This window comes from Phyllobates terribilis, unplaced genomic scaffold (genome assembly GCF_046119375.1).
Source record: "Phyllobates terribilis strain yellow unplaced genomic scaffold, ASM4611937v1 Scaffold_11__3_contigs__length_659146591, whole genome shotgun sequence".
Classification (NCBI taxonomy): domain Eukaryota; kingdom Metazoa; phylum Chordata; class Amphibia; order Anura; family Dendrobatidae; genus Phyllobates; species Phyllobates terribilis.
This window is the reverse complement of record NW_027362771.1, coordinates 534,630,395-534,652,039: the sequence shown is the minus strand read 5'-3', so window position 1 is coordinate 534,652,039 and position 21,645 is coordinate 534,630,395. Positions and strand designations below refer to the sequence as shown.

General features: G+C 42.6%; 1 protein-coding gene across 1 annotated transcript in view; it reads left to right on the top strand.

The window, feature by feature from the left end:
* Window positions 1-3,281: 3,281 nt before the first annotated feature.
* The window catches only part of PAX8 (paired box 8), a 34,917-nt gene continuing 16,553 nt past the window's right edge, over window positions 3,282-21,645 (top strand). The window contains exons 1-5 of the mRNA XM_073653819.1: window positions 3,282-3,410; window positions 7,953-8,150; window positions 9,244-9,326; window positions 18,303-18,428; window positions 19,974-20,149. Coding sequence (XP_073509920.1) covers window positions 8,065-8,150; window positions 9,244-9,326; window positions 18,303-18,428; window positions 19,974-20,149 — 471 coding nt within the window. The 5' untranslated portion in view covers window positions 3,282-3,410; window positions 7,953-8,064. The remainder of the gene's footprint in view (window positions 3,411-7,952; window positions 8,151-9,243; window positions 9,327-18,302; window positions 18,429-19,973; window positions 20,150-21,645) is intronic.

Below are 21,645 nucleotides of genomic sequence, written 5' to 3'. Positions count from 1 at the left end.
AAATCTGATATGGTTTCCAAGAAAAATCCACCTCCAGAAATCAGGCAGTTCTGACAAGGATGATACGTCACTTCATTTTTTTTTTTTCAAAATCTTCTCGAAAAAAACTTCCTGTATGAATAGCAATGTAGATCAATAGGAAGCTTGTTCAAAGGGGAAGTGTTTTTTTAAAGTGGATTTTAGAGTAGATCCGCTTTAAAGTCTGTGTGAACAGATCCTAAGGGTTTATTGGGAGATTTCAGCTCTGAAGACAGAAGAAGTGTGAATTCAGCTCTGTTTTATACTCAGTGTTGATTAATGCAATGTAGATGTTATGAAATGCGCTTTGTAAAATGATTTTTAAACGGAACATATCATATTAAAAATTGGGTTTGCTGTCTCTAAACAATACGTTTGTCCACAGAGCTCATCACAGAGAGAGGCTGCACAGGACTCGCCAGCTCACTGCATATAGGTCAGTGGCTCATTCTATCCATGCCACATATGCCATAGTCTATGCCGCAAACATGGCCGAGCACAGTTAGGTCGGCTCTATACATATACCTTGAGCCCTAAAGATTATAAAGTGCTGTCTAAAAGAAAAATTGTCTTTGTTATTATTATTAGTTGTAGTAATTTATATAGCGCCATTGATTCCATGGTTCCATGATTGTTACTCATAGCAACCAATCACAGTGCAGCTTTTATTTTTCAAGAGCATAAAACTAAATGAAAGCTGCACTATGATTGGTTGCTGTGGGCAACAGACAGTTTTTCTTTCAGTTTCATAAATCTGCACCCTCTCCACCCACCGTGCCTTATATAATAGAAGTGTAAAGATGAAAGCAGTTGCCCATAGCAACCAACCATTTCAGGATAGCATATGAAATCATTGATCTGATTGGTTGCTATGGGCACCTGTCAAACGGAAAGGTGTGCATTTTGTCCATACTAACAAGAATGCAGATCCAATACTGAAAAAAGTGTAATGACAAATAATAGTAATTGATAATTATTAACATAATCGGTGGCAAATGCTGCCATTGTTTTCAGTGGCAGGTTGGTCATGAAAATTACTAAAAACATATTTTAATGTGGATAAAAGTTCCCTGTTCTGTGCATGTAGTAGTGGATAAGTGATAACTTAATTTCACTTGTCAACCCCTTAAAGGGGTTGTCTGGCACTGGGGTACCAGTCTGCAATTACTCTATGTGACTGCAGACTTGTGAATCCTCGCAGCGTGCACTGCACACTGTGAGGATTCTCCAGTGCTTGCACCGGAAGCGGGCGGGCATTTGACCTCGGGTATGTGATGTACATACTTCCAGCCACTTTCTGACTAGACGTGTCCGGCCTCACCCAATACACTTGCATTGAGCAAGGCCATACACGTCTAGTTGGTATGTGACCGCATGTATAAACATCGCATACTTCAGGTCAAGCTCCCACCGTTCCCGGCACTGATGAGTTCTTACTACGTGCAGTACACGCACTGTGAGGATTCACATAGAGTGGCTGTAGACTTGTACCCCAAGGCCGGACAACCCCTTTAAATGAATTGGCAAGTGAAAACAAGTTATTGCCTATCCACTGGGACTCGCACTGATATGCAGAACATTAGATTGGAGCGACATTATGCATGCTCTACCCACGCTCCATTCACACCCTATCGGGCTGCTGAGCACTGCGCTCGGCTTCTTCTGGCAGCCCCCTAGAGAATGAATGGAGCGGCAGTAAGGCATACACTCTGCCCCTCCATCCCAACATGGATAAAACTGGCCCGATGGGGATAAAAATTCCTCATTCTGCCAATCGGTGCAGGTCCCAGCAGTCCGACCCCCTCCCCATCAATAAGTGATAGGTTGTAATTTATTCTCATTGGACAATGGCTATGTGAACACAACGTCTTTTTCTGCTGGATTCCGCCGTGAAAGCCGCCTGTAAAAAATATTTGAAAACACGCAAAAGAATAAACATTAATTTCTATGAAAAAAAAACAAACTTGCTGTTCATATGTTCATGTCTTCAGTTTTGAAAAACGGTAAGTGGTTAAAAGAAGTCACATGTCAATTTTTCTGGCGCTTTCCACTCGGAAGACTCTCTAAACTTTACAATACAAGTTAATGGTCGTCCGGACATCTTTTGGAATGTTTTGACATAGTTTTTATTTCTTCATTATTTAATACAGTGAAAAAAAAAAGCAACAGAAAATGATAGTTAAAAAAAAGACATCTTAACAATCGTGGGAAAGCCATACAAAAATACTGCTGGTGGCCCAAATAGTGGTAAAACCGCTCGTATGAGAAAAACAGATCCTACACTACTGGTTAAAATGGACATATAGACCAAAAATGGCCAACAGATCTGAATTTTTTTTTATAGTCACCCTCAACACCATTGGGCCATAGCGATCACGGTGATGCCAAAAACAATAAGGACCCAATTTATATCAGTTATCACTACAACTTACCTTTTTCGCGACCTTTTAGTGAGCCATATTACACCTTTCCTCCAAAGAAAGATCTGTAGTAACCCCTGTAAACATTGTGGGATTTCCAACACTGCTCTTCTTCTAAAAACATTTGTGAAGACGTTAGTATGAAATATATCAGGCAAGATATTTTACATTCTATGTTGTATATAGTCATAATTTATATTAGAGTTAGCATTAAAGCGGATCTGTCAGCAGATTTCACAATATAAACTGCATACTACATTAAATAAATTTCTTGGACCTGGGGAGGCTGGTGTATATACATTGATAATTTATGTAAAAATGTTTGTACAATCCTGATATTACTATAAGCATTTTATAACTCCAGCTAGAGTTGGTCTCCAGAAAAAAAATCATCATTTTATTATTACTAAATGGATTATACGGTAATTTTGGCAATCATTTCCATACCGTCCAAATAGAGTCTGTGCGAAGGTGGTTGAGTCTTTGTGGCTATGCACAATGGAGTAAACTTATTGGCACTCTACAACTTCTGTAGGCGCTATATTAAAGATCTATATAACGTGAATTTGTATAGAGCCATTATATGCCCAAGTGAACAGGGAGAGTAGACAGCCAATTTCTCTTCCTCTGAAAGTCACACCTAATAAATAGAATGTCCTCACTATCAGTCACAGGGAAAATTGTATTATATTGCGTATTACTTTACTGACTAGATATCTGCTTGGCAAAGCAGATGAGAACTAATGGGGCTTAGGTTCAACACAAAGATTAGACTAATAAAATACATTTTTTATCTTTTTCTCCAGGTCATGGTGGACTAAACCAGCTAGGTGGGGCTTTTGTAAATGGGCGCCCACTTCCAGAAGTAGTGAGGCAGCGCATTGTAGACCTAGCACACCAAGGAGTACGTCCATGTGACATCTCCCGGCAGCTGAGGGTCAGTCATGGTTGTGTGAGCAAGATCCTGGGCAGGTAAGATGCTAGAAGATCAATCTTTGAGACGACACTTAAAGAGAACCTTCTAACAAGATTTTGCAATGTATAGTAAATACATGGCTATAATGGTGCTGTAATACTGATTACATTGTTACTTTTGGTGAAGAAATCCGCTTTGTGGTTCTTTTGCTAGTTAGATTTCGGTGCACAGGGGCTGGACTGAGCACAGGGTCTTCTCCTCCCTGTTTGTGATCTGCGACCCCTCTGCTGCCTCCGACCTGTGAATGACAGGTCACTGCTGAGATTTCAAAGGAGGCAGGTCATTCACAGACCGGAGGCAGCGGAGGGGCCGGGGAATCACAGACAGGGAGGAGAAGACCTAGTGCACAGTTCAGCCACTGTGCATCGAAGGGGCTGAAGAATCACAGGCACGGAGGAGAAGACCCAGTGCACAGTCTGGCCCCTGTGCATCGGAGGGGCTGGGGAATCACAGGCAGAGAGAAGACCCAGTGTACAGTCCGGCCCTTGTGCATCGGAGGGGCTGGAGAATCACAGGCAGAGAGGAGAAGACCCAGTGTACAGTCCGGCCCTTGTGCATCGGAGGGGCTGGGGAATCACAGGCAGGGAGGAGAAGACCCAGTGCACAGTCTGGCCCCTGTGCATCGGAGGGGCTGGGGAATCACAGGCAGAGAGAAGACCCAGTGTACAGTCCGGCCCTTGTGCATCGGAGGGGCTGGAGAATCACAGGCAGAGAGGAGAAGACCCAGTGTACAGTCCGGCCCTTGTGCATCGGAGGGGCTGGGGAATCACAGGCAGGGAGGAGAAGACCCAGTGCACAGTCTGGCCCCTGTGCATGGGAGGGACTGGGGAATCACAGGCAGGGAGGAGAAGACCCAGTGCACAGTCTGGCCCCTGTGCATGGGAGGGACTGGGGAATCACAGGCAGGGAGGAGAAGATCCGGTGCATAGTCCGGCCCCTGTGCATCGGAGGGGCTGGAGAATCACAGGCAGGGAGGAGAAGACTCAGTGCACAGTCTGGCCCCTGTGCATCTGAGCGGCTGGGGAATCACAGGCAGAGAGGAGAAGACGCAGTGTACAGTCCGGCCCTTGTGCATCGGAGGGGCTGGGGAATCACAGGCAGGGAGGAGAAGACCCAGTGCACAGTCTGGCCCCTGTGCATGGGAGGGACTGGGGAATCACAGGCAGGGAGGAGAAGACCCAGTGCACAGTCTGGCCCCTGTGCATGGGAGGGACTGGGGAATCACAGGCAGGGAGGAGAAGATCCGGTGCATAGTCTGGCCCCTGTGCATCGGAGGGGCTGGAGAATCACAGGCAGGGAGGAGAAGACTCAGTGCACAGTCTGGCCCCTGTGCATCTGAGCGGCTGGGGAATCACAGGCAGAGAGGAGAAGACGCAGTGTACAGTCCGGCCCTTGTGCATCGGAGGGGCTGGGGAATCACAGGCAGAGAGAAGACCCAGTGTACAGTCCGGCCCTTGTGCATTGGAGGGGCTGGAGAATCACAGGCAGAGAGGAGAAGACCCCGTGTACAGTCCAGCCCTTGTGCATTGGAGGGGCTGGGGAATCACAGGCAGGGAGGAGAAGACCCAGTGCACAGTCTGGCCCCTGTGCATGGGAGGGACTGGGGAATCACAGGCAGGGAGGAGAAGACCCAGTGCATAATCCGGCCCCTGTGCATGGGAGGGACTGGGGAATCACAGGCAGGGAGGAGAATATCCGGTGCATAGTCCGGCCCCTGTGCATCGGAGGGGCTGGAGAATCACAGGCAGGGAGGAGAAGACTCAGTGCACAGTCCGGCCCCTGTGCATGGGAGGGACTGGGGAATCACAGGCAGGGAGGAGAAGACTCAGTGCACAGTCCGGCCCCTGTGCATCGAAGGGGCTGGAGAATCACAGGCAGGGAGGAGAAGACCCAGTGCACAGTCTGGCCCCTGTGCATCTGAGTGGCTGGGGAATCACAGGCAGAGAGGAGAAGACCCAGTGTACAGTCCGGCCCTTGTGCATCGGAGGGGCTGGGGAATCACAGGCAGAGAGAAGACCCAGTGTACAGTCCGGCCCTTGTGCATCGGAGGGGCTGGAGAATCACAGGCAGAGAGGAGAAGACCCAGTGTACAGTCCGGCCCTTGTGCATCGGAGGGGCTGGGAAATCACAGGCAGGGAGGAGAAGACCCAGTGCACAGTCTGGCCCCTGTGCATGGGAGGGACTGGGGAATCACAGGCAGGGAGGAGAAGATCCGGTGCATAGTCCGGCCCTTGTGCATGGGAGGGGCTGGAGAATCACAGGCAGGGAGGAGAAGACCCAGTGCATAGTCTGGCCCCTGTGCATCGGAGGACTGAGGAATCACAGGCAGGGAGGAGATGATCCGGTGCATAGTCCGGCCCATGTGCACCAAAATCTATTCAGCAGAAAACTTCAAATGGTGATTAAAGAAGAACCACAAAGAGGATTTCTTCACCAAAATATTAGTTTCATTTTTCTTTTACATGATCTCCTTACACCAATATGTTCTGCTCCATTTCATTACTTTCTGAACATCTTAAACATCTTCAGATATCCAGCATCTGTATATCCCATTATCTTATGGACATTTTGCAATGTTGTCTTCGTTTTTGCTTGAGACTCTTGTGTAGATGACCTTCACATTGCTATATTGAGTTGAGCCTCTAGTGAATGTAAATGGCATAGATATTAGCGACTACTAATGTGTTGTGAGAGTAAGTGGATTCATCAGGGCAGAGGGCACTGAACTGCTGCCGTCAGTAATGGCGCCATCGTTACAAGGCAGAGCCGTTATATGCCATATATATCCTGCTTTAGTTATTATCATATTTAAGAAATAAATAGATAATTGTATTAAATTCATCCATCTCCATCTATAACACTTCTTTGGGTTTGGGGGGATTCACCCATCAATAATGCCCACCTTGTTGACGAGCAGCAAACCCCCTTCCTGGTGCAGTAATCCATTAATGCTGTTGAAACAGTTTAAAGTGGTTCAAATGGGTAAAACATAGATACGGAGTACATAGACGCAGTACATAGACAATTACATAGATGCAGTAATACATAGACGCGGAGTTGAGGGAGGACTTAGTGTGAGGACAATATGCCAACCACTTTCACAACATTTATACCAGTCTGTCTTATTTCTTCGTCATCATAAAATTACATAACGACTCCTACAGATATACCGCATGCCCTCCTATTCCTATTTCAGTCACCAGCCATCTGCAGGACAGTGAGCTACAGTCATACAGAATAGATTAGGATTGCTAATCCACATGAGACTATGGTCACATTTCTGTTCAGTAGGGAGGAAAGACTGGACAAAAGGTTGACAATCACATAGTTAGAAATGCCACCACAAAGTTGGGCATTGATACGCAGAAATACATTGTCCTGGATTTCCAAACTGAATTTTACGATGCACGATGGTCCTTGTGATCAGGAGTCAGGACCTGACTTCTTCTCTCGTATACAGGGGTATTGTATATTGGTATTATATGGTTGGTATTATTTTGGTGGTATTATTTTGGCATTGTATTTTGCCAGTTGGGCACTGTAAATTGGTATTATTTGGGCACCATATATTGGTATTCTTTGGGCATTCTATGTTGGTATATGTTTTGTTGGTATTATATGGACACTGTACATCAGTATTATTTAATTTGGAATATTTTGGCACTGTACATTGCTATTATTTGGTTGGAGCCTAGGAGGCCCAAAACGTCCCTTGGGCCCATATATAAAGACCATTGCTATTAAAGACTTGTAATAATTGGGGAGCTTTTCGGAGCTTCTGCTGTAGGGTCCATGAGCTTCAAGTTACGCCACTGGGTGCATCCATATTGCAGTCTCATAGTTATCAACATTGTTGTTGGAAATTCAGAGGTGATCTACATCTACCCCTATTCCTGCTTGGGATGGCCCCAAATCCCACCCAGAAATACCCATTTGTGGGCTGAATTTGTGTAAAGCCAGCCTAGTTTCGTACAGGGACACCACAAAGTTGCAGGAATAGTCACAGCAAATTTGGAACATTCGGTATTTATGTAGTTTGACCCACCAGACAGAGACCAGGCCATGATGTCTAGAGCATATGTTCTAACTATACAAAACCATAAAGGCCAATTACCTACTCAACAGGAACAATTCTGGCTTCATGGTTGCCTAACCTCTAAAATTGGGCAGGGTCACCAGTTCTGTATATTCTAGCCCTGGTGTCTAGGCAGTATACAGTCCGAGGTAGTCCGTGACATGTGTCCCCTATGGGGAAGTTATGTCTGTTGCACTGCGAGGCCATAAGGGCCAAATATCTATAGAGTTGTATTCAAGGGCAAGTCCATAGCACAATCTATGACCCCCTTAAGGTAAGCAATTAAGGTTTCCCAAAAATAGGTTGGAGCTTTGCATATCAATATTGTAAATGTGCTTTTCTTCTTCCATGGTGGATATTCTAGGCCATAGGACATTAGCCCTGGTGGCCTAGTGACAAACCATGCTTAGAAGATCAATGGTGTTGATTTTGGGTAATTATATCTTACTTTGTATTGGAGTAGGTACTATGAAACTGGCAGTATCAGACCAGGAGTCATCGGTGGGTCCAAACCTAAAGTTGCCACCCCCAAAGTGGTGGAGAAGATTGGAGATTACAAAAGACAAAATCCGACGATGTTTGCCTGGGAGATCAGGGATCGGCTTTTGGCAGAAGGTGTATGTGACAATGACACAGTGCCCAGTGTCAGCTCCATCAACAGGTATCAATAGAGAATGACTTTTGGCACATGTCAAAAAGTTATATCATTAATTATTCCTGGTAGAGGTGCAATGCATGACTGTAAGAAAGTGGAGGAAAGTGTCAAGTTCCAGCACATATAGTACTGGCAGATGCCAGTCCCCATAGAATTCTAGTGTATGGAAGATGCTGTGCAATTGCATTAGGGCACAGTGAAAGGTATGAATGTGGAAAATGCTATGGAAAATGATTAGCCTGCATAATAGATGCACATTTTTTTAAGATTGTTGAATGAAATAACAGGTACACTTTAAAAGCATATAGACACCATCGTAGGCTAGTTCCTTTTACTTAAATGTATCTATTTTTGTATTTTTGACTAAAAATAATTTTTGAAAATGGCTTTCATTAAATCTTTTGAACCCTTTTGCTTCTATAGCCTCTGTTTTGCATTGTCGATTGCTGGCTGCAGAATGAGTTAACTGAGAATCTATAAGTGAGCTGGTTGAGATGAGAGAATTTATAACTCTGAGCTCCTGTTCAGTAGTTTTATGACCGCTTGAAAGTTGAGGTGAACTTTCTAATCTTAAATCAACTGAGAGGAGCTCACTGACAGATTCTTAGTTAACTCTTTATGTGGCCAACAACGCAAACATAGCAAAATTGTTAATGAATCCCAATTGCAAAACAAGATTTATAGCTTAAATCACATACATTTGTATAAATAAAAAAGTTAAAAAAGGTGCTTTCTGAATTCTTTACCTTATACTTGCCAGCTTCAATTTGTTTTTTTTCCGCTTAAACAAATCCTTTTTAACAGACCATATCCCCATCCACCCCTTTCCTGCCTCTGGTATGTTTGTATGAACAGGACTGTGTGTGGTGGGGAAGGTATTGTTTGGGGAGCATTGCCTTGCTGGAGATTTGAGCAGTGCTCGGGAAACTTGCTAGCAGAGGCCCAGGAGAGTTGAGAAGAATGGGCAGAGTATATGCCACAGGTGTGGAGGACCAGGGAAAGGTGATTGCTATCTATAAGTATCTAGATGCACACTGAATCGTTGCCCTAGCTGTTCCCATGTCCTGGCTCTCAGTTTATACGTTATTCTCTCTTCTAGGATAATCCGTACAAAGGTCCAGCAATTATTTAATCTGCCCATGGAGAGCTGCGTGAAGTCATTAAGTCCCGGACACTCTCTGAGTAAGTGACCAATGCTACCTGCAGACTATATATACTATACATGGGCTCCGATTCATTAAGACTGGCATCGTGCGCGTCATTCTTAATGATTGGGACTGTTGGAGTAAGACGCGCCTCTTAATGAATTCGGCACACCTCACAACTGGCATGCGCCTCCGAGCACCACTGCCAGAAATGTTATTCCAGTCTGACGCTGGCATAAATTTCTGGCAAAATTTTTGACACTAAAGTGGAGTGAATTGGAAGAATTAGACGGGCAGCCATAGCCATGTCCATGCTTCATCCATGGCTGGCCTGAATTGTGTAAAAACGTCAAAAGCCTCAAGATTTTGGCGCAGCTTTGAGTTGCGACAACATTTTGTGACTGTGAAGTTTGATATAATCTATCATTCCCACGCAGAGGTGGATATTGGTGTAACCTGTGCAACCCCAAAGGCCTCAAGAGATAAGGGGGCCACATCCGCCTCCAAAGCAGGTGGAATTGTGCATTATGAGCTATTAGACTTCTGTTCACAGGCATCAACCATTTCAGGGTGCAGTATTCCTGAAAGGGGCTACCTTCTCTCATATATCTCCAGAAACCCTTTCATATATGAATGATATTGAGAGTTCTTGGGCTTATATGTCACACCCAAACTAAAAAGAACATGTGAACAGTGCTTCATAGTGGTGGAAATTGGCCAAAGTCAGTGTTGGACTGCAGTGGCAAGGGCCCACCAGTAAGATTGAATTTAAGGGCCCACAGTTTAGCTACATCAAAAATAGAATCATAGAATGGTAGAGTTGGAAGGGACCTCCTGGGTCATCTGGTCCAACCCCCTGCTCAAAGCAGGATTCACTAGATCATCTCAGACAGATGTCTGTCCAGCCTCTGTTTGAAGACGTCCATTGAAGGGGAACTCACCACCTCTCGTGGCAGCCTGTTCCACTCATTAATCACCCTAACTGTCAAAAAGTTTTTTCTAATATCTAATCTGTGTCTCCTCCCATTTAGTTTCATCCCATTGCTTCTAGTCTTTCCTTGTGCAAATGAGAATAAAGATGATCCTTCTACAATGTGACAGCCCTTGACATATTTGTAGACAGCTATTAAGTCTCCTCTCAGTCTTCTTTTTTGCAAGCTAAACATTCCCAAATCCTGCAACCGTTCCTCATAGGACATGGTTTGCAGACCAGTCACCATTCTGGTCGCTCTTCTCTGAACTTGCTCCAGTTTGTCTATGTCTTTTTTAAAATGTGGTGCCCAAAACTGTACACAGTATTCCAGATGAGGTCTGACCAAAGAGGAGTAAAGACCGATAATGACTTCACGTGATCTAGACTGTATGCTTCTGTTAATACATCCCAGAATTGTATTTGCCTTTTTTGCTGCTGCATCACACTGTTGACTCATGTTCAGTCTATGATCTATTAGTATACCTAAGTCTTTTTCACATGTACTGTTGCTTAGCTCTATTCCTCCCATTCTGTATATGCTTTTTTCATTTTTATTGCCCAGATGTAGTACTTTGCATTTTTCCCTGTTAAAAACCATTCTGTTGGTTGCTGCCCACTGCTCCAGTTTATTTAGGTCTTTTTGAATCCTCTCTCTCTCTTCTCTAGTATTAGCTATCCCTCCTAGCTTTGTGTCATCAGCAAATTTAATCAGTTTACCCTCAATTCCTTCATCTAAATCATTGATAAAGATGTTGAACAATATAGGTCCCAGGACAGAGCCCTGTGGTACCCCACTTGAGACATTCATCCAGCTGGATGTGAAGCCATTTACAACCACCCTTTGCATCCGATCACTAAGCCAGTTATGAATCCACCTAACAGTTGCCTGGTCCATTGCATACTTGGTCATTTTTTCAATAAGGATGATGTGAGATACTTTGTCAAATGCTTTGCTGAAGTCAAGATATACTATATCTACAGCATTTCCCTGATCCACCCAGTCAGTGATTCTGTCATAGAAGGAAATTAAGTTAGTCTGACATGACTTGTTAGTTACAAACCCATGCTGACTCTGGTTAATCACTTCATTCTTATCCATGTACTTACATACATGTTGTTTAATAATTTGTTCAAAGATCTTTCCTGGTATAGAAGTCAGACTCACCGGCCTATAGTTCCCTGGGTCCACCTTCTTCCCCTTTTTGAAGATAGGAACAACATTTGCTCTTCTCCAGTCTTCTGGGACTTCTCCTGTTCTCCAAGAATTTTCAAAGATTATGGAGAGTGGTTCTAAAATTTCTTCTACGATCTCCTTCAGTACTCTGGGGTGTAATTCATCTGGACCTGGAGACTTGAACTCATTTATGTTAGCTAAATATTCCCTCACAATCTTTCTGTTTACTGATAACTTGGATTCCTCTATTCCTTTAAAAGGACAGTGAAGATCAGTTGATGTTACATTTTCTTTCTGAGAGAAAACAGATGCAAAATAGGAATTAAAAAGTTCGGCCTTCTCAACATCCTCTCTTACCATTTCTCCATTTTCATCCTGTAAAAATCCTATAGCATCTTTGACTTTTCTTTTACTTTTGACATACCCCCAAAATCCTTTTTTATTGCTTTTGACATCTCTTGCAAGCCTTAATTCATTGTCAGCTTTAGCTAACCTGATACGTGCCCTACAGGATCTGCAGACTGCATTATAATCTTCTTTAGATATGCCTCCCTCTTTCCATTTAATAAACATTTCTTTCTTTCTTTTTAGCATGTGTTTAAGTTCTGTGTTCATCCATCCTGGTTTCCTTAAATGCTTCCCATTCTTCCTACTTTTCGGGATTGTTAACAATTGTGCTTTGAGAATCTCATTTTTAAAAATTTCCCATCCTTCCTGGACATTTTTGTCCTTAAGGACATCCAGCTATTGGATCCCTCCTATTCTCTTTCTGAGTCTCTTAAAATCTGCCTTTCTAAAATCTAACCTTGAAGTTTGAGTCTTCACATGTCTTCCTCCTCTAGTTATCCAAAATTCTATAATAGCATGATCGCTGCCTCCTAGGGTCCCAGCCACCTTTACCTCCTCAACCATTTCCTCCCTGTTTATAAGGATTAGATCCAAAGTAGCAGATCCCCTTGTTTTCTCCCCTACCTTTTGGAAGATAAAGTTGTCAGCAAGAGAGGATAAGAATTTGCTTGACCTGTTAGCTTTACTTGAGAGAGATTCCCAACAAATGTCTGGATAGTTTAAATCTCCCATGACCACTACGTCATATTTTTTGGAGAACTTGGTCATTTGATACATAAAGAGTTCATCCATATCTTCAGCTTGCCCAGGTGGCCTGTAGTAAATGCCTACAATGGTGTCCTTTCCGTTGTTCTCTCCTTGTATTCTTACCCAAACAGTTTCCACAGAACTCCCAGTCTCTGAAGCTTCAATCTCTGTGCAGATATACGCTTTTCTAACATACAATGCAACACCTCCTCCTCGTTTATCAAGTCTGTTTCTTGCAAATAAGTTGTATCCTTTTAGCCTTTTATTCCAATCATGTGTATCGTCCCACCAAGTTTCAGTGATTCCAATGACATCATATTCCTTTTCCTGCATTAGTAGTTCCAATTCTCCTTGTTTGTTGCCCATGCTTTGTGCATTTGTATAAAAACATTTTAGTTTGTGATTGGTTTCTCTTCCTCCCATATTTTTATTATTTAGATTTTTTTGTCTTTGTTCTTCTTTTCCACTTCCAGTAGCAGAGATCTCAATAGTATTTGTCAGCTGTATGGCTTTTCTGGCCTTTTGCTTCCCTTCCCACATTGTTCTAGTTTAAAGCTCTCCTGATGAGTGTAGCAAGGCGACTTCCAAATACATGTTTTCCAGTCTTCGTAAGGTGCACCCCATCTCTAGCAAGTAGTCCATCGTATAGGTAATTCATTCCGTGATCCAGAAATCCAAATCCTTGTTGACGGCACCATCGACGTAGCCAGTTGTTCACCTGTAGAATCTTATTCCACCTCAAATAACCTGATCCTAGTACACAAATTTACTTTTCCTTCTATGTAATCTTAAACAAAATAGATTGCACAATAAATGATTAGTTGATTCCTTTCTCGGTAAATTTTCAATCAACTATATTAGTACAGCTCATTAGCACTCCTTCACAGGGGCCCACCGGGGGATTCACCCGCTCCCCCGATGGACCAGTCCGACTCTGTCCACCGCCACCTTTAATGAAAAGCTAATTATCAAACCATAACTTTAATAAATACCTTCATAAAACATAATGTAATCACCAAAACTCAAAAAAGTTCAGCCAAAGGCCCGAGCCAATCATCTGATTATGTCATGAACTGTCCACTTGGATATTTTTATACAAGTGATTTACCACCTTCTAACAAAGAGGCCGGGATGAAAACAATAGAGACACATTAATATAAAGGAAGGAGGGAGGCAAGAATCCAGTCTTCATAACAGATAACGCACCATCCATACTTACACTAACTCTCATTATTAGTATTTCTAAAAAGAAAACATTCTATATGGTTGATGCTGGGAGTTGTAGTGTCTTATGGTTTAAAGAGGGACTGTCACTTGACATAAATATAAAATGGAGTAAATGCTGCTGTTCTCCTGAATCCAGGGCTGTTTATTTTTTTGTTCCTGCGCCTCTCCCTTCCTGAGATATGACCCCTCTTCCCAGTATATAAATCTAGTCTTTTTTTTTTTTTTCCAACTGGGTGTAGTAGTCATCAAGAATACACCCACATGGTATAGCTGATGACCACACCCACTTAGCTAAAAAATAGATTTATATACAGAAAAGAGGGGCTGTATCTCAGGAACAAAGACGCAGGAACAAATGAAAAACAGTACCAGATTCTGGAAAACAGCGGCATTTACACCACTTTATGCTTATGGCAAGTGACAGATCTTCTTTAAAGGATGTAAAAGAATTTTATAATGGTGGTGTCTATTTTCTTAAAGGCGTTGTCAAACCGTAGATTAAATTTTTTTTAGGCATGGATTTATTGTAAATAATAATCAGAGTCATACTCACCTCCCAGTGCCCCTGTGGTTCCAGCACAGGCCACTCCAGAGATTCCTAAACTGGATCCATGAGGGCGTTGGAAAGATAGTATGTCTCCAGTTATTATTTTTAATCAGTCCATGGCTGAATATTCTTTTTTTACTGTTGTACAACTCCTTTAATGATGTATGCAGTGTTTTTTTTTTACAGATGTAGCAAATCTGGGTTTGTCATTTACTGTCTTTTTTTGCACTTGATATCTCAGTGACATACCTTATCTGCAGTCCTGTGTAAAGCCACGGTTTGGGACTTCACAATGAGTTGTGGCACATGGCAAACTTTGCTGCTTCAGTATATAAGAATAGTCCAGTGGTCAGGGTCATGTTGAGGGGACTACGTCTTACTTTGTATTATATAATATAATAGCATGGTAAGTTCACATGATTAGCTCATGTGAATTTTGGATTGGATTCCATGACTAAGTCTGCATCCCATGCATGTAAATGGGATTTCTGCAACCCTACCACCTTTTAAAAAGATCATGAGCATCAATAAATAGCATGTTACTTTTTTTCCTGCAGATACTGTATGGAAAAGCAAGGATTAGCCTTATTGCATTGTAGACGTACAGCAGCACAAACTGCAAATTAGCTGCATATCCGCAAAGGAAATCCAAGAATCAGCCTTAGATTTTTTATGTGGAAAATGCACAATAGATTTGAACCGTGGTGTGAATATACCCATAGTATTCTGCATTTTTATACAGTCTTATAAGGACCAGTTTATACATGGATTCTCATAAGTCAATAGAAGCAATATATAGATCGCCCTCTAGTGGTGGCATAAAGTAGTCAAGAGTTTTACAAGAATGTACTGGGAGAGGAATAAGGAACTGGTCTCTTTACTTAAAGGGAATCTGTCGCCAGTTTTTTTTCTCTGTAATCATGAGGGGAAGAGAACCTGATTTCAGCGATGTGTCACTTACTGGGCTACTTGGTGCAGTTTTGATAGAATCACTGTTTTCTCTGCTGTAGCAGTGAGCAGAATGCTGAGCTGTGTATAACCCCGCCCACTCCACTGATTGGCTGCTTTCTGTGTACACTGTACATTGTCAGCTGGCTGCCAATCAGTGATGAGGGCGTGGTTGCACAGATTAGCTGGACTGGTTTCCACGAGACACCTAGTCCTGCAGTGATAATAATAATAATTTTTATTTATATAGCGCCAACATATGCCGCAGCACTTTACAATTAATTAAGGTCATGTACAGACAATAAAAACAATACAATGTAACACATAGTGCAATAGTTACAGGAGGAGTGAGGGCACTGTTCACAAGCTTACAATTTATAAGGATATAGAGGAGACCCAATAGGTGGAACTTGCTGTTATGTATGGTCCAGCCATTATTATAATAAATAAGGGTTTTCATATAAAGTTGCGTGATCCAGTCATCAGCCAGGATCTGTCTGAGTGAAGTTACCAAGTGCTACTAGGTGCATGGAGGATGTGGAGACAGATGAATATGCAGGGGCAGATTAAGAATAATATTTAGAAGGGAAAAGGGGAGAGTTAGGTTGGTGAGTTGAGATGATAGGCTTGTCTAAACAGATGTGTTTTTAAAGAACGTTTGAAGACATGGGGGATAGATATCAGTCGCATCATTTGGTGTAGTGCTTTCCAGAAAACTGGCGCAGCACGAGAGAAGTCTTGGAGACGGAGGTGCGAGGTTCGGATTATGGGGGATGTTAGTCTTAGGTCAGTTGCAGAATGAAGGGCACATGGAGGACGAGAGACAGGAATGAGGGATGAGATGTACGGCAGTGTAGAACTGTGGAGAGCTTTGTGGGTGAGAGAGATGAGTTTGTATTGTATTCTGTAGCGGATGGGCAACCAGTGCAATGACTGGCACAGGGTAGAGGCGTCGGTGAAGCGGCCTGATAGAAATACGACCCTGGCTGCTGCATTCAGAATAGATTGGAGAGGGGAAAGTTTGGTAAGATGGAGACCGATAAGAAGAGAGTTGCAATAGTCCAGACAAGAGTGAATAAGAGCGACAGTAAGAGTTTTTGCAGCTTCAAAGGTGAGAAAAGGTTGGATTCTGGAGATGTTTTTAAGGTGCAGTTGACAAGAGAGGGTGAGTGATCGGATATAGGGAATAATGGAAAGGTTAGTGTTGAATATGACCCCAAGACAGTGAGCTTGCTGCTCGGGAGTTATGCTGGCGCCACCCAAGGAAATTGCAAAGTCAGGTATAGGTAGGTTAGTAGAGGGGAGAAACACAAGAAGTTCAGTTTTGGAGAGATTCAGTTTAAGATAGAGGGAGGACATGATGCTAGACACAGCAGACAGACAATCCTTGGTATTTTGTAGTAATGCAGGGGTGATGTCAGGGGAAGAAGTGTATAATTGGGTGTCGTCAGCATAGAGATGATACTGGAACCCAAATCTGCTGATTGTTTGTCCAATAGGGGAAGTGTATAGAGAGAAGAGGAGGGGGCCTAAGACTGAGCCCTGCGGAACCCCGACAGTAAGAGGAAGAGGAGCCAACAAAAGATAAAGTGACTGAGCGGTCAGAGAGGTAGGAGGAGAACCAGGAGAGAACAGTGTCCTTGAGGCCTATAGAGCGGAGCATAGTGAGGAGGAGCTGGTGATCCACAGTGTCAAATGCTGCAGAGAGATCCAGGAGAATCAGCAGGGAGTAGTGACCATTAGGCTATGTTCAAACACGTGTTTTTTTCTGCTGCAATTCTACTGCAAATCTGTTTCTAACTTTTCCCTGGCAGGAAAACAGCTGCGTAAAACATGCGCGTATTTGCTGCGTATTTGTTGCGTTTTTTTCTGCATATTTGCTGCGTACTTTGACCACCCATTACTTCCTATGGGTGAAAAACGCAGCAAATACGCAGCTAAAACGCAGGTGCATTTTCTGCTGCAGAAACGCTGAAAGAAGTGACATGCTCTAATTTCCAAATACGCAAGCAAGGCAGAAAATACGCGGCAAACAAAAAGCAACATGTGTGACCAGAGAATTTTGGTTTCTCATAGACTTTGCTGGTACTGCAAGACACAGCTGAAAATTTGCATAAAAATCTGCTGCAAAATACGCAGCAAAACACAACGTATGTGAACATAGCCTTAGAGATTTAGCTGTTAGTAGATCATTAGAGCCTTTTGTGAGGGCAGTTTGAGTAGAGTGTGAAGAGCGGAAATCAGATTGTGAAGGGACAAGAAGAGAGTTATCTGAGAGATAGCGGATTGGATGAGAGTGGAGTTTAGAGATGAAAGGATGATTAGAGACAGGTCCATAGTTAGCAGAACAGTTCTGGTCCAGGGATGGCTTTTTAAGTAAAGGGGTTATTATGGCATGTTTAAATGAAGAGAGAAACATACCCGAAGAAAGAGAGACGTTAAATATTTTAGTTAGGTGGGTAGTGACAGCTGAGGAGAGGGACTGAAGGAGATGTGAGGAAATAGGGTCAATGTTGCCAGTTGTTGGAGGATAAGAAGTGAGGAGTCTGGTCACTCCTTCTTCTGTGACAGGCTCAAAGATGGAAAGTGAACTTGAGGTGCTGGATTGAAGGGGATCCAGGCTCTGAGGGGATTGTTCAAAAATGTCTTGATGGATATGATTGATGTTTTGTAGGAAATAAGTGGCCAGATCATCAGCACTTAGGTTGGTGACGGGAGTCTGTACTTTAGGGCTCAGGAGGGAGTGGAAGGTTTCAAAGAGTAATAAAACACTGCTGATAAAGCTGATAAAACACTGATTGTATTGAGACTACAGCAAGCTGCAGAGCAAGTGACACATCCATGGAATCAGGGTCTCTGCCTCTACATTATGTTACTATCAGATTATATAGTAAAACCTGCTGACGGATTCCCTTTAAGCAATAAAACACTTTATCCTCAAGCTGATTAGAAAACATTCCAAATATTGGTCTTAGTAAGTATAATTGGTTAATATCCGATAATAATGAGGAGCCAAATTGATGGATAATCTTAAGTATTTCTCTCCTAGTTCCAAGCTCAGCAGTGACACCTCCCGAGTCTCCACACTCGGACTCTCTTGGATCTACTTACTCCATCAATGGTCTGTTAGGAATCTCTCAGCCATCTACAGATGGTAAACGAAAACTAGATGACAGTGAGTATAATTCCCTGCCATGTCCAGGATAATGTGTATTCCACAAGACTGTGCGCGATCATCACTACCATATAGTAAAGGGAACTTGGCACTTGATTCAAGCTGCCTAAGTCAGTACTATTGAGTCAGTACTATTGCAGCCAGGTATAGTTCTCTCTGAAACGCTTCTGCGTTTCAGACAAAATATAGTTAGGAGCAGTGTTGGACTGGAGCGCCAGGGGCCTCCCAGTAACAAAGATGTTCAGTTGCATGCAATATTAGTTGACCCTCATTCTTCATAAACCTGCCTAAACTTCTATATAATAAACTGGATAATTTATTAAATGAATGATGAGATGCTGCTTTTATCTGTAAATAATGCATTAAGTGTACTGTACCAAGCATTGATCATTTGGGAGGCCCACCGGGGGATTTTCCTGTTTCCCGATGGGCCAGCCAAGCCTGGTTAGAAGATCTGGCCAGGGACCATAACCGGAGACGACTTCTTCTCCCAGCATCTTTCAGGTTATCATCAGGTCTCTCACTAAGTAAACATAAGAAATATATCTGTCAATCACCTGGAGCGGCGCTGGGAGAAGCCAGATCTTCTAATTATATTTTCTCTGAAACGCCAGACAGTTTCAGAGCAAAACATATCTGGCTGCAATCGTGCCATTTCATGCTGGACATGGTTTGGGTAGCATGAATCAAATGAAAGGTTCCCTTTAAAAACAGAATATCAATTTACATTGTGGCAAAAGGCACACATAGGTTTGCATGGGAGCTGTATACACAATTTTTTTTAATCATAATCAAGACTGTTTGCAAAATTGCTTCCTATTTTTATTTGAGATGCAATGGAATAATAAACAATTATAAAGAGGGAAATAGCTTTAAAAAGTATTTTTACCATTACAGCAACTTCTTGGCCCCAATTCATCATTTGCTTTTTTTTTTTAATTCACTTTAATTCTCTTTTATGGTATGGTGTATGCTGTCTATTGGGTTAAAAGCCTCAAAATGGTGCACACGGGTCATAAATTTTGCACAAAGTAAAAAATCGTCGTCATTTTTGTCTCTTACCCGTTTTGGGACTATTTAGAAGAAAAAAAAGTTTCATTTTTTGTAAAACGACGCAAAAGTTGCACAAAAATATCTGGTGCAATTTTTAATAATAAGAAAAAATTATTAATAATATTTCATATAAAAGCACTACATGGGTGACTTCAGTACATTTGCACAAAATTTTCCAACTTTTTAAAAAAATGTCAATTGATGAATTAGACGAAAAGATTTAGGAAACCTCAGACTCTGTCCACAATGACGAGCAAAAAAAAAAAACAGGCTTCAAAAAGGGCTCCAATTTAATGAAGAATTAGGCACAAATGACAGGCGAAAAACACGAAAAAACTAGACAAAAAACAGGCGTCAATGCAATAATAGGTCAGAAAAGTATATATATATTTAATATTCCCCAAACAAAGTAAATGTTACAATATACAAGAGTTTATTACTGATATACAGGGTGAATTATAGTCGGCATTAACTGCTTGTTGGTTTTCCCAGGCGATCAGGACAGCTGCAGACTCAGCATAGACTCTCAGGGCAGTGGTGGTCTGAGCCGGAAGCAGATGCGGACAGAAGCCTATATCCAGCACCCACTCGATGGACTGGAGTGTCCATTCCAGAGGCAACACTTTCCTGACTCTTATCCCTCTGCCAGTCACAGCAAAGCTGAACAAGTGAGTAGTATATACATTATATATGTACAGTGGCATGTAAAAGTTTGGGCATCCCTGGTCAAAATGACTGTTATTGTGAACAGTTAAGCAAGTTGAAGATGAAATGATCTCTAAAAGGCCTAAAGCTAAAGATGACACATTTCCTTTGTATTTTAGACAAAAAAAATTGATATTTCATCTTTTACATTTTAAAAATTACAAAAAGGAAAATGGGCCGATGCAAAAGTTTGGGCACCCTTGGAGATTTGTGTGCTCAGATAACTTTAACCAAGGTTTCAGACCTTACTTAGCCTGTTAGGGTTATGGCTTGTTCACTATTATCGTTAGGAAAGGCCAGGTGATGCAAATTACCCAGCTTTATAAAACCCAGCCTCCTCTAACCTTGTGCCAAAAACAGCAGCCATGGGATCTTCTAAGCATCTGCCTAGCACTCTGAAAATGAAAAAGGTGGAGGCCTACAAAGCAGGAGAAGGCTATAAGAGGATAGTAAAGCGTTCTCAAGTTGCCCTTTCCTCAGTACGAAATGTAATTAAGAAATGGCAGTTACCAGGAAGGCTATGTGCCCACGATGCAGAAATGCTCCGGATTTTTCCTGAGCGTTTCTGCATCTCCCTGGCAGAAAAAACGCATGCGGATTGTACATGCGGATTGTACATGCGTTCTTTTGCGTTTGTGAAGCGTTTTGAACATGCTATTTCGCATGCGGATTGTAAAGTGCTTTTCCAAGCGATTTTAGCATCACTTGGAAAGTGCTTGACAACTTGGTCACACTATATAAATCCATGCAAACGGCATGGATTTATATAGTGTGACCAAGTTACAATGCTCCAAATGCAGCATCAATAGTAAAAAAAATTAGAAAAAAACATTATACTCACCTTTTGATGGCCCCCGGTCTCCTCAACGATGCGTCCGGTATCATAGAATCATAGAATCATAGAATGGTAGAGTTGGAAGGGACCTCTTGGGTCATCTGGTCCAACCCCCTGCTCAAAGCAGGATTCACTAATTCGGCGGCTCCCAGTGCTCTAAAAAGGACCGTCCATGACGTCATTTAGTCATGTGATGGTCACGCGACCGTCACTTGACCGCGGTCGTGTGACCGTCACATGACTAAATGACGTCATGGAAGGTCCTTGCAGACCACGCCGGAAACCAAGGAGACAGCAGCGCCGCTCAGAGGAGACCGGAGGGTGCCAGAAAGGTAATTAAAGGTTTTTTTTCATTTTAATTCTTTTTTAACTACAGTTACTATGGTACCCAGGTCTGGAGGAGAGTTTCCTCTTCTCCAGACCTGGGTACCATCCACACATTGAATCGCATAATATACACATGTGCACGTGTATTCATGCGGATGTTATGCGTTCCAATGCATGTCAATGGCGGCTAAAGCGCCGCAATTCCGCAAAATTATTGGTAGTGCTGCGGATTTTTCCACAATGATAATCCGCAGCGGAAATTTCCGCAGCATGTGCACAGCACATGCGGATTATCAT